The sequence below is a fragment of the Molothrus ater genome, chromosome 28 (assembly GCF_012460135.2).
Source record: "Molothrus ater isolate BHLD 08-10-18 breed brown headed cowbird chromosome 28, BPBGC_Mater_1.1, whole genome shotgun sequence".
NCBI lineage: Eukaryota > Metazoa > Chordata > Aves > Passeriformes > Icteridae > Molothrus > Molothrus ater.
In genome coordinates this window covers 4,462,926-4,477,498 of record NC_050505.2, presented here as the reverse complement: position 1 = coordinate 4,477,498, position 14,573 = coordinate 4,462,926, and the positions used below count along the sequence as shown (strand labels likewise).

The following is a 14,573-nucleotide window of genomic DNA, read 5'->3' as shown; positions in this document are numbered from 1 at the left end:
GCATGCGTGGGTCGCGTCACTATGGCAACGTGGGGACGCCCTGATGGCGGCGGGGGGGCCGGGGGGTGCGGGAGGCGGCGGAGCTGCGGGAACGGGAGCCGGGGCTGCGGCTGCGGAACGGAACGCCGGGACAGCCGCGGTTGCAGGAGGCGGCGGAGCCGCGCCATCCAGCAGCTCTGAAGCGGGGGGCCGCGGTGGGGAAGGCGCGGCTCGGCCCCACGGGCGGCGGCGGAGCGGCCTCGTCAGCGGGAGATGATCCCGGGAGGCGGGAGGAGCGGCGTGGAGGCGGCGGGAGTCTGCTGCGGGGAGGGGGGGGGCACGGCGGGCGCCGGGCCAGGCGGCGGCTCGGCCGCGGCGTGCAGCCGCTGGGGGCTGCGGTGGCTGCCGGCCCGGCGGGCAGGGGCGGCGCCGACGGGAGGCGGGGCTGGAGCGGCCGCAGGCACGGCAGAGGCTGCACACACCGGTGTAGGCGCCGCGGCGCCGGCACGGGCGGGCTGGGCGGGCTGGGGCGCCCCGGTCCCAGCGCAAGCGGGGCCGTGCCGGGACCGGGGGATTGCGCCCAAACGCCGGCAGGGACGGGGTCTGCCGTGGGCGTTTGCCCTGCGGCGGGGCCCGTGGGCAGCTCGGGGTGCGCTGCAGGAGCTTGGAACGCCGGGGGGGGGGAGCGGGCTCCCGCGGCAACGCGCGCAGGGGGCGCTGGGGCACAGCGCGGCCGCGCCAGGCGCGCTCGGCACCGCAGATCCGGGAGCCGCAGGGAACGGCAAAGACGCAGCAGCAGCGACAGGACCGGGCTGCCGCCGGCCCCGCTGTGTCGGCGAGGGGGGCGTGGGGGGGGCAGGAGCGGCCGCACTGGCAGCGGGGGGGAAGCGGCGGAATCGGGGGCGGGGCCGCGGTGACGGCGGTGGGCGGGATTGAGGGGCGGGGCCCGCGGAAGCCGGGACGGCCGGGACCGACGGGATGGCAAAGGCGGGGCTGGTGGGAGGGGCGGGGGCGGGGCTGCGGGTGCCGGAGCTGTGCGGTCAGCAGGGGGGCGTGTCCCGCTGGAGACTCGCGGCGGCAAGGGGCGGGCCCGCAGGAGGGGCGGAGCTCGGCGGGGCGGCTGCTGCGGGCAGCGCCTGCAAGCTGGGACCGGCCCCGCGGCAGCCATGGCCCGGCAGGAGCTGCAATTAAAGGGCTTTAAACACCTGCGTCCCAAAAGTCTCTGATAAAAACGGCTGAACGGCCAGCATTGGGGAAATTCATTAAATTCCATTCTATGAGGGCTAAAACTCCTAGTGTGGTACTTTACGGCAGTCGCGCTTTACGGCAGTCCCGCTTTACGGCGCCTTTTACGACAGTCGCGCTTTACGGCAGTTTTACGACATCCGCGCTTTACGGCGCCTTTTACGACAGTTTTGCCTTACGGCACCTTTTACGACATCCGCGCTTTACGGCACCTTTTGCGACATCCGCGCTTTACGGCGCCTTTTACGACAGTCGCGCTTTACGGCACCTTTTGCGACAGTCGCGCTTTACGGCACCTTTTGCGACATCCGCGCTCTACGGCCCCTTTTGCGACAGTCGCGCTTTACGGCCCCTTTTACGACAGTCGCGCTTTACGGCAGCTTTTACGACACCCGCGCTTTACGGCCCCTTTTGCGACAGTCGCGCTTTACGGCCCCTTTTACGACAGTCGCGCTTTACGGCCCCTTTTGCGACAGTCGCGCTTTACGGCACCTTTTGCGACAGTCGCGCTTTACGGTCGCTTTTACGACATCCGCGCTTTACGGCGCCTTTTACGACATCCACGCTTTACGGCGCCTTTTACGACATCCGCGCTTTACGGCCCCTTTTGCGACAGTCGCGCTTTACGGCCTCTTTTACGACAGTCGCGCTTTACGGCCCCTTTTGCGACAGTCGCGCTTTACGGCCCCTTTTACGACAGTCGCGCTTTACGGCCCCTTTTGCGACATCCGCGCTTTACGGCCCCTTTTACGACAGTCGCGCTTTACGGCCCCTTTTGCGACAGTCGCGCTTTACGGCCCCTTTTACGACAGTCGCGCTTTACGGCCGCTTTTACGACATCCGCGCTTTACGGCACCTTTTGCGACAGTCGCGCTTTACGGCACCTTTTGCGACAGTCGCGCTTTACGGCAGCTTTTACGACATCCGCGCTTTACGGCGCCTTTTACGACATCCGCGCTTTACGGCGCCTTTTACGACATCCGCGCTTTACGGCCCCTTTTGCGACAGTCGCGCTTTACGGCCTCTTTTACGACAGTCGCGCTTTACGGCCGCTTTTACGACATCCGCGCTTTACGGCCCCTTTTGCGACAGTCGCGCTTTACGGCCCCTTTTACGACAGTCGCGCTTTACGGCCCCTTTTGCGACATCCGCGCTTTACGGCCCCTTTTACGACAGTCGCGCTTTACGGCCCCTTTTGCGACAGTCGCGCTTTACGGCACCTTTTGCGACAGTCGCGCTTTACGGCCCCTTTTACGACAGTCGCGCTTTACGGCCGCTTTTACGACATCCGCGCTTTACGGCACCTTTTACGATAGTCGCGCTTTACGGCAGCTTTTGCGACAGTCGCGCTTTACGGCAGCTTTTACGACAGTCGCCTTTTACAGCAGTTTTACGACAGTCGCGCTTTACGGCGCCGCCTTTTATGGAACTTTTAAGGTACTTTACAGCACTTTACGGTTTTTATTTTGTTTTTCATTTATTTTTAATTAATTTTTTTTATTTCTTATTTAATTTTTTTTTAAATTTTTCTATTTTTAAGCTTTTTATTTATTTTAATTTTATTTTTAATTTAATTTATTTTTTTAATTTTTCTATTTTTTAAGCTTTTTATTTTATTTTTTTAATTTATTTTTAAAATTTTTCTATATATAAAGATTTTATTTTATTTTTTAATTTTATTTTTATGTAATTAATTTTTTTAATTTTTCTATTTTTAAGCTTTTTATTTTATTTTTTTAATTTTATTTTTCATTTAATTTATTTTTAAAATTTTTCTATTTTTTAAGCTTTTTAAATTTTTTTTAATTTTATTTTTTATTTAATTTTTATTTTTAATTTTTCTATTCTTAAAGCTTTTTATTTTATTTTTTAATTTTACTTTTTATTTAATTTTTAATTTTTCGCATTTTAAAGCTTTTTATTTTATTTTTTAATTTTATTTTTAATTTATTTTTTTAATTTTTCTCTTTTTAAAGCTTTTTATTTTCTTTTAAATTTTTTATTTAATTTATTTTTTAAATTTTTCTCTTTTTAAAGCTTTTTATTTTATTTTTTAATTTTATTTTTTATTTAATTTATTTTTTAATTTTTCTCTTTTTAAAGCTTTTTATTTTATTTTTTAATTTTATTTAATTTTTCTCTTTTTAAAGCTTTTTATTTTATTTTTTAATTTTATTTTTTATTTAATTTATTTTTTAATTTTTCTCTTTTTAAAGCTTTTTATTTTATTTTTTAATTTTATTTAATTTTTCTCTTTTTAAAGCTTTTTATTTTATTTTTTAATTTTATTTTTTATTTAATTTATTTTTTAATTTTTCTCTTTTTAAAGCTTTTTATTTTATTTTTTAATTTTATTTAATTTTTCTCTTTTTAAAGCTTTTTATTTTATTTTTTAATTTTATTTTTTATTTAATTTATTTTTTAATTTTTCTCTTTTTAAAGCTTTTTATTTTATTTTTTAATTTTATTTAATTTTTCTCTTTTTAAAGCTTTTTATTTTATTTTTTAATTTTATTTTTTATTTAATTTATTTTTTAATTTTTCTCTTTTTAAAGCTTTTTATTTTATTTTTTAATTTTATTTAATTTTTCTCTTTTTAAAGCTTTTTATTTTATTTTTTAATTTTATTTTTTATTTAATTTATTTTTTAATTTTTCTCTTTTTAAAGCTTTTTATTTTATTTTTTAAATTTTATTTTTAATTTAATTTAATTTTTTAATTTTTTATTTTTAAAGCTTTTTATTTTATTTTATTTGGTGCTGTCCAGACCAACTCAAGCTGGTGATTGTGGTGGTGTTTGAGGGTCTTGCACTACCTTTTATGGAACTTTTACGGCACTTTACAGCACTTTACAGTTTTTATTTTGTTTTTCATTTTTTTTTATTAATTTCATTATTTTAATTTTATTTAATTTTTATTTTAAATTTTTCTATTTTTAAATCATTTTATTTTATTTGGTGCTGCCCAAACCTGCTGTAGTGCATTTTTATACTTTGTAATACTTTGAAGTCATTTTGTTTTGTATCCCCATATTTTTCCCAAATGGTTTATCCCAAACTGTACCCCCCTCCCTTTACCTGTGTTATCCCTCTCCCGGATGAGATCATCCCCAAACCCCCACCCTGGCTCTCTGTCAATCACTCAGATCCCATTCCCTCCATCCAGAAGTTTTGGTCCAAGTCCTCGAGTGATGAGCCAGAGGCCAGGGGTCAGCCCCCAAGCCTTGCCCCATACGCTGTCCTAAATGTCTATCCCCCAGTACCCATCCCTTAGGGTCACTTAATGGTTGGTAGGATGTTACCTACTTTGGGTTTCCACCTCCCTTTAAATGCAACCTTGGCACATCTCCCGGGGCTCTCGGCAGGAGCCCCCTGAGGTGCAGGAGCTCCTTTGGGATCCTAATAAAACCTTGGATTAACCCCTGCTAAGAGTCGGCCCTTTATCTTCTACCGCTGTCTCTGGTGTCTCTTCTGCTGCAAAGGCGACCAGCCCAGGTGCCCTCAGCACCCTCGGGGCACAGAGAGTGTCTGCCCCCAGCCCAGGTGCCCTCAGCACCCTCGGGGCACACACAGAGAGTGTCTCCCCCCAGCCCAGGTGCCCTCAGTACCCTCGGGGCACAGAGAGTGTCTCCCCCCAGCCCAGGTGCCCTCAGTACCCTCGGGGCACACACAGAGAGTGTCTCCCCCCAGTCCAGGTGCCCTCAGTACCCTCGGGGCACAGAGAGTGTCTCCCCGCTCTCGGCCATGCCGGGGCTGCCGACTCGGGACCAGCCCAGGGTTCCTGAGGGGCTCGCACAAACCCGCTCGGCCGCTGATTGTGGTGGTGTTTGAGGGTCCCCAGGACAAGGGAAGAGACGAGAATCTTGACTCCACCTTTCAGAAGGCTGAAATATTATTTTATGATCTCTATTATATTAAAAGAAAATGAGATATTAGAACTACACTAAAAGAGCAAGGAGACATCAGAAAGCTGGAAAGGAATGAATAATAAAAACCTGGGACTGATCACAGCCCCGACACCGCTGGACCATGATTGGTCATCAAGTAGAAACAATGCACAGGAGACCAATCCAAGATGCCCCTGTTGCTAAACCATCTCCAGCCCACACTCCACAGCCAGCAGATCGTTATTGGTTCCATTTCTGTTCTGAGGCTTCTCAGGAGAAAAATCCCAGCAAAAGGATTTTCATCAAACACGTCAGTGCCAGGTGATGGCACAGGCAGCATCAGCTGGCAGAGGTCACTGTGTTATCCCTGCCAGCCCAGGTGTCACAGCAAGGAGGAGAGAGTTCACCCTGTGCTCAGCCTGTGCTTGCACAGCCCTGTGTCAGTTTTACACAAAATCTAGTTCTATCTGTTCACTCAAATATTTCTATCTGTTCTACCTGGAAATGCAGGCAATGTTCTGCTGAGTTTTCTCTATGTCTGGAGCTAAGTTAATTTTGTGAAAGATACCAAGACTGAACTTTAAACTAGGCTTAAGGGCTTTTTACTACCTAACACAGTCTCTTAAGGCACTTAAGATATATTTCTACTTACTTAAAACTAAAACTTACCCTCCTACTTCATGTCCGTGTGGATTAATATATTTCAGTTCTGTAAAGGTTCCAATTCAATCCCTGCATTCCTTTCTCTCTCTGAGGGACTCAGGCCTCTATTTCATGCACTCCGACATCAAAGAAATTACAAAGTGGGCTTCAGACCTAAACCATACAATACGTAATCAAAAGCATCACTTTTTTACAGCACTCATCTCTGGAATTTCTGAAAGCGGTATATTTTTCCAAACCCAGTATCCTCCCAGCACGTAGCTATATTAGCTCTACAGAGTAGCAATTTCTCTGCACAGTTTGCTCTCAAGAACCTTTTAGAATGTTTTCCCTGGGTGATGAGCAGTTCAGAACGAGCTTCTTTTGAGGTGTTGCCTTTAGTCATCTCTTTGTGTGAGATAGAAAGGAGACCTTAAATGAAATACCCTTGAGAAGAATGCTGGAAAAGGCAGGAGAAAAAAATAATCAGGATCTGAACACAAGACAACATAAAGGCCAGAAGTGGCTATATGGGTGCTGAGCTCCTCCTGCCCCCATGGATAAATCTCAGCTTTGCTGATGGATCCTTGGTGGCCTTGGGAAGGTTCTGATGGATCAGGGATGGCTTTGGGAAGGCTCTGATGGATCAGGGATGGCTCTGGGAAGGCTCTGATGGATCAGGGACAGCTCTGGGAAGGCTCTGATGGATCAGGGATGGCTCTGGGAAGGCTCTGATGGATCCACGGTGGCTCTGGGAAGGTTCTGATGGATCAGAGATGGCTTTGGGAAGGCTCTGATGGATCAGGGATGGCTCTGGGAAGGCTCTGATGGATCAGGGATGGCTCTGGGAAGGCTCTGATGGATCAGGGACGGCTCTGGGAAGGCTCTGATGGATCCACGATGGCTTTGGGAAGGCTCTGATGGATCAGGGATGGCTCTGGGAAGGCTCTGATGGATCAGGAATGGCTCTGGGAAGCTCCCAAACCGAGCTCCCAGGGGACACAGAGGGACACCCCAGGGTCCCTGCCCGTGCTCTGAGGGACACCTGGTGCCCATGATGTGCCACTCGCTCCTGCCTGGCTGCTGGCCCTGGGCTGGGGCTCTGGGGCCTGCAGGGCTCTCCTGGATGCTTTGGATGCTTTGGGGAGCTGGGACTGTTGGGAATTCTCAGCACTGCAGGCTGGGGCCGGGGGCTGTGCCCCAGTGGTGGCAGGTGTGGCTTGGCAGGCTGTGGCAGCTCATGGCCGTGTCCCTGGGCTGCACCTGGGGCTCCTCTGTGCTTTTTGGGGTCACCCTGGCCTCGGGGAGCTTGTGCTTGGGGCAGGGAACTCTCAGCTGTGGGGTTTCTGCCCCAGGCCCTCGCAGTGTGGGGTTTTGGGGGCTTGGCTTTGCTGCAGCAGCTCCTCGGCTTCGCTTGGTGCCTCTCCAACGCTGCCCAGCTCCTGCAGGGGACCTGGGGCATCCTGGGCCTGTGCTGGAGCTGCAGCTGAGCCCTGACCCTCTGTGCCTGCAGGCCCTCACCTTGTCCCTGCCCAGCCAGGATTTTGGGGTGCAAATGCCCCTGTGGGGCTGAGGCAAAAAAGGGACCTTGGGACAAAAAGGACCCAGAGGCAAAAAGGATTCTGGAGGCAAAAAAGGGACCTGAAGGCAAAAAGGACCTGGAGCTGTTGCTGGGCTGGTTCCCAGCCGGACTCGTGGCTGCTCCATGGAATTGCTGCCATTCCCCCAAAACTGAGGTGGAAAACTCCTCCTTCCCTCCCCACAGAGGATTCTCAGCCCCACGGCTCTGGGGTCAGGGAGAGGATCCCCCCCAGCCCTGCCCTGATCCCAGGAACCGAGGACACCCCAAACTCTGCCAGCTGGGGAGCAGCCAGGCAGGTTTGTTCCCTTCCCACCTCTGATGGCGGGACCCAAACCCCAACTCCGGGTGCGGGGGCCCAGGGATGGGAACAGAGACCTCCAGCACCGCTTTTGCTCCCTTTTTTATAGATCTGTGTGTGGATATATAGAAAATAGAGAGAACCGTGGGGCGCCCCCAGCGGAGCCACGAACAGCTCTGAGCTGGGCAATGAAAACGGCCCAGTCCGGATTGTCCCCTCGCTGTCCCCTGGCGCAGCGCTAGGGCCGGGCGTGGTGCGGGAAGGCCGGGACGTGCGGGGAGCCGCAGGAGCGCTGCCCGTGCCACGGAGCCGCCGGGTACAGCCGGGCCGAGCTCCCGTAGGACGCGGGCAGGCGGGCGGCGCCGGTGGCCAGCGGGCGGCACAGCTCGGAGGGCACCACCAAAGGGCTGGGGAAGGCCGGGATCACCAGGGGGCTCACGGAGAGCGCCGGGGCCACCGGCACGCCCTGGGTTCTCAGCTGCTCCAGGGGGCTCCCGAAGCCGCCCGGGAAGTGCAGCGCGGCTCCCTTGAAAGCGTCCGGCGGCAGCGGCGCGGGGAAAGCCGGAGCGGCCACCACGGCCTTGGGCTTGGCCAGCACTCGGTGAGCGCCCGGCGAGCGGCTCCGCCCGTCCCTGCCCTCCCTGGCCAAGGGGGACACGGCGCGGCCCTTGCCGGTGAGGCCGAAGGGCTCCTCGTCCTCCTCCTCGTCCTCCTCCTCCTCATCATCATCATCTTCCTCCTCCTCCTCGTGGCCGGCCCGGGGCGCGGCGGGGCCGAAGGCGGCCCCCGGGGGCACCCAGCAGGCCTGGACGGCGGCGGCCCGGGCCTCCCACGGCCGCCCCGCCGGGCTCCGCAGCTCCGGGGGCTGCTCGGGCTCCTCGGGCCGCGCCGGGAAGGCGGAGGGCGGCTCCAAAAAATCCTTCAGGTTGGAGAAGTAGCCCCAGAGCGGGGGACAGCCGCCGGGCTGCGGGCCCTCGCTGCGGTAGGCGTGGAAGTAGCCGGTGAACACGGCGGGGGCGGCGCCGCCGTCCTGCGGGCAGCCCTGGCTGTCCCTGCCCAGAGCCGGGGATGCGCTGCGGGCCGGGCCCGCCTCGCTCGGAGCTCGGTCCGGAGCTCCCCAGGGCTCCGGGCTCCGCTGCTCGGCCGGCGCAGGGCCGGGGGGCCCGGGCGGCTCGGGGCCGCTGTCGCTCGGTGCCCGGCGGCCCTCGGGGCAGTGGCGCTTGTGGCAGTGCAAGGACTCGGCCTTGCTCACCTGCGCCAGCAGCTTCTTCTTGGCCAGCGGGGACATGATGGGGTGGTTCCCTTTGGAGTAGAAGCTGGAGAAGAGGCGCTTGTAGGTCTCGCTGTGGCTCCTGCAGGGGCTGGGACACCTCCCCGAGGGGCTGGGGGCGGGCACGGCCGGCACGGCCGGGCTGGAGCGTCCGTCTGTCCCCCGGCCCCGCTCCGCCGCCTCCTCCGCGGCCGCCTCCGGCCGCGCCTTGTCCGGAACCACCTGGAGCGGAGGGGTCGGGCCGTGGGTGCCGCGTCCCGGGCTGGGTCTCGGCTCCCGCCCCCGCTCTCATTCCCCGGCCCGTCCCTCCCTGCCCTGCCCGGCCCCGGGCGGGTTCCGCAGCGAGGGCGGCGCCGGGGCCGCTCCCATCCCCTCGGAGGGGCCGCGCACCTGCTCGCGGCCCTTCTCCTTCCTGGCCCTCTTGCTCTTGTCGTCCTTGGAGACCTTGTACTGGCGGCGGGGTTTGCTGGGGGGCAGCGGTTTGTCCTCCTCGCCCTTGAGGTGCCGCACGTAGGGAAGGACGAGCCTGCGGAGCGAGCGGGGAGCGCGGTGAGCGCCGCGCCGGGGGAAACTGAGGCACGCGGCGGGGCAGCGCCCCGGCCCCGGCCCGGTCCCACCTCTCGTAGTGGCGCCGGGTGCAGGTGGCCGCGCTGGTGCTGCCGGGGCTGCCCCCGAGCTCGTCGTAGACGTTCTTCCAGAGCCGGCGGCCCGTGACCTGCGGCGGGAGGGAGGGAGGGAGGGACAGACGGACAGAGGGAGAGGTGAGCCCGGGCATCCTGGGGGACACCTGGATACCCAGGGGATGTCCCGGGGGACATCTTGACACCTAGGGGAGACCCAGATGCCCAAGGGACATCCTGGTGCCCAGGGGACACTCGGATGCCCAGGGGACACCCGGGCACCCTGGGGCCACCCCAGCTCCACGGCCACCACTCACCAGCTCGTAGGCTCCCAGCTTTTCCACGGCCTTGTAGATCTTCCAGAGGTTAACTGGGAATAAATCAAGGGGACATGCTGTGGGTCAGGAGGACACGGGACCTGAGCACGGCCACCCCCCTGTCCCTGTCCCTGTCCCCTGTGGGAGGGACATACTCTGCTTGAAGCCGAGGTGCGGGATCCTCTCGATGGGCGTGTGCCGCTCCTTCATGAACTTGTAGAGGCTGACGAGGAAAGCCTCCTCTTCCTCCTTCTCCTTGTCCTCCTCGTCCTTCTCCTCCTTGTCCTTGTCCCCACTTTCTCCCACCGTCTTGTCCCTCTCGGCGCCATCCGCGGCCCCCGGCGCGTCCTGCGGGACACGGGGATGAGTCTGGGGGGAGCTGCGACCCCTTCACCCGCACCCCCGCTCCCCGCAGCCCCGGGCAGCTCCGTGCCCATTCCCCGGGGGGCTCCGTGTCCATTCCCCGGGCAGCTCCGTGTCCGTTCCCCGCAGCCCCGGGCAGCTCCGTGTCCATTCCCCGGGCAGCTCCGTGTCCGTTCCCCACAGCCCCGGGCAGCTCCGTGTCCATTCCCCGGGGGGCTCCGTGTCCGTTCCCCGGGCAGCTCCGTGTCCATTCCCCGGGCAGCTCCGGGGCTGTTCCCCGAAGCTCCGTGTCCATTCCCCGGGAAGCTCCGGACCCGTTCCCCGAAGCTCCGTGTCCATTCCCCGGGCAGCTCCGGGGCCGCTCCCCGGGCAGCTCCGGGGCCGTTCCCCGAAGCTCCGTGTCCGTTCCCCGGCAGCCCCGGGCCCGTGGCCAAGTTGGTCAAAGCGCTGGATGCGGGTGAGAACACGAGGAGCGGCTTCCAGGAAAACAGACGGGCAGAAATTCCGAAATTCAGCCCCCCCCCCTCCCCGTCCCCGCGCCGCCGCCGCCGCCTTTCTCAGCTAAAAATGTTCCTCGTTTGTTTGTTCTACATTTTCCGGAGTTATAAAACTTGTTGCTATTTTTGGGCAAAGAAGCTGTTCGGCTCCCAAGTCCGTCCTTTTCTATTTTTTTCAGTCTTTCTTTTTTTTTTTTTTTCTTTTCTTTTTTTTTGTTCTTTCTATTCATTTCACGGCTTGTGACAGACACCGGATTTTAACGGCTGAAAGAGTTCAAAGCTTTCTTTTTTTTTTCTTTTCTTTTTTGGGTTTTTGGGTTTTGTTTTCTTTTTTTTTTTTTTTTTTGTGTGTGTGTGTGAAATAAAAAGCTGCTGGGGGGAGGGAAAAGCTCCAGCGCCACAAAATCCAAACCCCTTTTCCTCACGAGGATAAAAACATTTACAAAAACGATTCCGTTCCTATGGGACCGCTCACCTCTCCCCCCAAAAATGCCATTTTGGGTCCATTGCCCCCCTCGCCCCCCACCCAAAGCTGGGAATTTCCCATTTCTCTGCCTCGTCCTCACTTCCACCGGCGGCCAAAGCGCTGCTCGCGCTCCCCCCTCCCTTCCCCGAATTTTGGGGCGTTCAGCACCCCCCAAAAACCCTCGGGGTGCACTCACGGCGGGCTGGGCGGGGCTGGGGGGGTCCCGGGGGTCTCCTTGCGGCTCTTGGTTCTTCTCCATGGGGGGAAATCGCTGCCTGTGGGTTCGGGATGGGACCTGGGAGGGGAAAAACGGGGGTGGGGGGTGAGACCCCAAATTACTGCTGCTCCCCTAAAATGACCGGGCAGTCGGGCGGATTTGGGGTTGCCCGTCGGGCACCGGAACCGGCCCGAGGCTGCTCCGTCCGTGCCTCCCCCCTGCGCCCCCGTTCCGGGCTCGCCGCCCCCAAATCCCCCCCCGTGTTTTTGAGGAAAAACCCCGGGAAAAGGGCGAAAAGCGGCGATGCCAACCTGGGGAAGGAGCGGGGCGGGCAGAGGGGGTCCCGAGGGGGTTCCCAGGTGCTCCCCACGCCCCCCGGTCCCGCCTGAGCCCCTCCGGTGCCCCCGCTCCCGCTCGCGCTCACCGGCCGCGCCCGCGCCACGTGACCGAGGGGCGGGGCCGCCGCGCCCCCTTGGCTGCCCATTGGCCGGAGCCAACACGCCCCATCTCCTATTGGGCGGCCGCGCTGTCGATCCCCGCCCCCCGCGAGGGGCGCGCCGGGAGTTGCAGTCCTGAGGCGGCAGCGCGCGCGCGGCTGAGGGCGAGCGCACCTGGGCACAGGCGTGTGCGGGGCGGGGGCTGTGCGCGTGCGCGGGGGCCCAGGTGTGCTCACACACAGAGGGGCCGGGGGTGCGCAGGTGGGCACGGCCAGGTGCGTGTGCCCGTGTGTGTGGGCGGGTGCAGGTACAGGTGTGCAGCAGGTGCCCCGCACACACACACACACACACACACACACACACCTGTGTGTGCAGGTACAGGTGTCTCTCACACACACACACACAAAGGCGTTTATCAGGTACAGGTGTGTGCCCCCCCTCACACACACACCCCCCTGTGTGTACAGGTGCCACTGTCCCACACCTGTGTGTGCAGTTACCGGTGTCACCCCCCCGCCAGGCGTTTATCAGGTACCGGTGTCCCCCCCGTGTCCCGCCCCCGCCGCCCCGGTTCGGTTCCCGGCACCGCTGACGCGATTTCCTCGTTTCCCGGCGCCGCTCCGAGCGCAGGAAACCGCGGCGGCTTTTGGGGCAAAACGCGGCCGGTTCGGGGCTCAAGGAGCCCCGCCGGTGCCAACAACCCCCGCAACCTCCGACCCGCCGGTACCGGGCTGGGGGCGGCACCGGGCTCTAATTACACCCTTAATGAGATAACAACAATCATTATCAACACTAATTCCGGGCACTTCGGCGGCGGCGCTTCCCGAACTCATCCCGAATCTCGCCCCGCTCCTCAGCTCCCGGGGCCGCTCCTCCTCCCCAAATCACCCAAACCCCGCCGGTTTAGGCCCAAAGTGGCGGGGCTGGAGCGTCACGGCCCGGAATAGCGCGGGAGCTCTGCCAGGCCGTGACGGCGGCTGAGTAATGGGCTGAAGTCATCCTCGCTATCCTCCCTTCCCCATCCCGCGCCGCCGCTCCGGCCAAACCCCCCCGGGAATCCCGGGGGGCTGCGGAGGGGCCGGGGACCCCCGGGGGCGGCCGCGGCTCCGGGACCCCCGCGGGGCTCCCGGTACGTTCGGCGTTTGGGGGTTCGCGGCCGGTCCCGCTCGGGACGCGGGGACGGGCGGGGGACGCGCGGCTCGGGGCGGGCCCCGGGACCCCCCGGCCCCCCGGGGACCCCCGGACTCACCGGCGGAGGCTCGGGCAGCGCTCCGGGGCGGCCGGAGCGGAGCGCGGGTGTCGCGGAGCGGGACCGAGCCCGGGATGAGTCAGCCCCGCTCGGGGAAGTGGCGTGTGCGAGCCGGAGCGGGGCGAGCCGCAGCCATTGACTCTTTCCTTACCGGAACGGACGCGCTTTTGGGGCTTCTCCCCCCGCGCCCCGAATGACTGGGCCGGACTTTCCCGGCCCCAAAGCGCCGCTCCCCGCCGAGGAGCCGCCCCGAGGGCGGGGACAGGGCGGGATGCTCCGGGATCGCCGTCCCCATCCCTTCCCGGGGGTCCCCAGCATCCCGGGGACGCTGTCCCCGTCCCCTGTCCCGGGATCGCCGATCCCCGTCCCGCGGCACCGGGGCCGCTCCCACGCCGGGCACGGTCGGGGCTCAGCCCCCCGTGAATCCCCCCCCGCCCCTGCTTCGACTCGTGAGAGTCCCGAAAAATGAGAGAAAAAGAAAAAAAAAAAAACCCGCGGTGACTCATTTTGGGCCAAAAAGCCGCGAAAGCGGCAGCGGGGGGAAGTCGGGAGGGGCACCGGGCTCCTGTCGCCCCTCCCGGGGTGGGAAGGGGGTGAAGGAGCCGCGGGTGGCACCGAACCCCCCCTTCCCCGCCATAAATGCGGGATTTGGCGAGAATGGGTGACACAAAGCAGCAAAAAGCCCCGCTCGGGGTTTTATTCCCGGCTTTTGTCCGGGTTGGGATGCCCGGAGCTGCGGGAAGGGGGGCCCTGCCTCAGTTTCCCCTCGCTCCTGGTCCAGCGTTCCCAGCTCTATCGGCGCTGGGATGGAAGGGATTTCAGGGATAAATAACGGGATTTTTAGGAACAGATCGGGCTTCAGGAATAAATAAAGGGATTCTAGGAACAGATCGGGTTTCAGGAATAAATAAAGGGATTCTAGGAACAGATCGGGTTTCAGGGTCCCGGGCCCAGCTGAGCACCCCTGGAGCACCAATCCCTGGAATATCAGTCCCTGGAATAACAACCCCCGGAAGAGCAGTTCCTGGAGCAGCAGCTCCTAGAATATCAGCGCCTGGAGCATCAATTCCTGGAAAACCATCATACCCTGGAGCACCAATCCCCGGAGCAGCAGCAGCCTCTGGAATTCCCATTTCCCCGGGAGGAGCGAGGGAAGGGCCGCACATCCCTCCTGGAATCCCCGCGGGGCCCCGGGAGGCAGCGCCGGGGCCGCTCCAAGGAGCGGGGAAATCCCGGGAAGAGCGAGGGAGCTCCGGGGGTTCCCGAGGGAGCTCCACCCCCAGGAAAAGCAGGAGCAGAATTCCAGGGGGGCTCAGCAGGGAGAGACCCCTGCCCTGGAGGATCCATAGCCCAGGAAAAGCAGGAGCAGAATTCCAGGGCTCCCAGCAGGGAGAGGTCCCCGATCCCATCCCATCCCACAATTCGGTTCCTGGATCCCGTTCCCAGCTGCTGCTCCGGGCTCTGATCCCTGCATTCCCTTTTTCCAGGGATTTGTCCCCATTCGC

General features: G+C 58.2%; 1 protein-coding gene across 2 annotated transcripts; it reads right to left on the bottom strand.

Moving 5' to 3' along the window:
• Positions 1 to 5,097: 5,097 nt before the first annotated feature.
• Positions 5,098 to 13,291, bottom strand: ARID5A (AT-rich interaction domain 5A). Of its 2 annotated transcripts, none has more exons than XM_036396605.2 (7): positions 13,069 to 13,291; positions 11,362 to 11,460; positions 9,995 to 10,187; positions 9,840 to 9,892; positions 9,520 to 9,617; positions 9,293 to 9,428; positions 5,098 to 9,124 (listed from the first exon to the last, which is right to left on the bottom strand). In XM_036396605.2, the coding sequence occupies exons 2-7, from the start codon at positions 11,422 to 11,424 to the stop codon at positions 7,871 to 7,873; spliced, it is 1,797 nt and encodes a 598-aa protein (XP_036252498.1). In that variant the 5' UTR covers positions 11,425 to 11,460; positions 13,069 to 13,291; the 3' UTR covers positions 5,098 to 7,870. The 2 variants fall into 2 exon arrangements, with proteins under 2 accessions (XP_036252498.1, XP_036252499.1); XM_036396606.2 differs by lacking the exon at positions 13,069 to 13,291 and adding an exon at positions 11,694 to 11,794.
• Positions 13,292 to 14,573: the final 1,282 nt, after the last annotated feature.

Coding starts and splice junctions, on each gene's coding strand:
- ARID5A (XM_036396605.2), bottom strand. CDS start 11,424: ATGGAGAAGAACCAAGAGCCGCAAGGAGACCCCCGGGACCCCCCCAGC. Junction 10,188..11,361: donor CCAGCCCCGCCCAGCCCGCC/GTGAGTGCACCC, acceptor CGTGTCCCGCAG/GACGCGCCGGGGGCCGCGGA. Junction 9,618..9,839: donor AGCTGGGAGCCTACGAGCTG/GTGAGTGGTGGC, acceptor CTCCCGCCGCAG/GTCACGGGCCGCCGGCTCTG.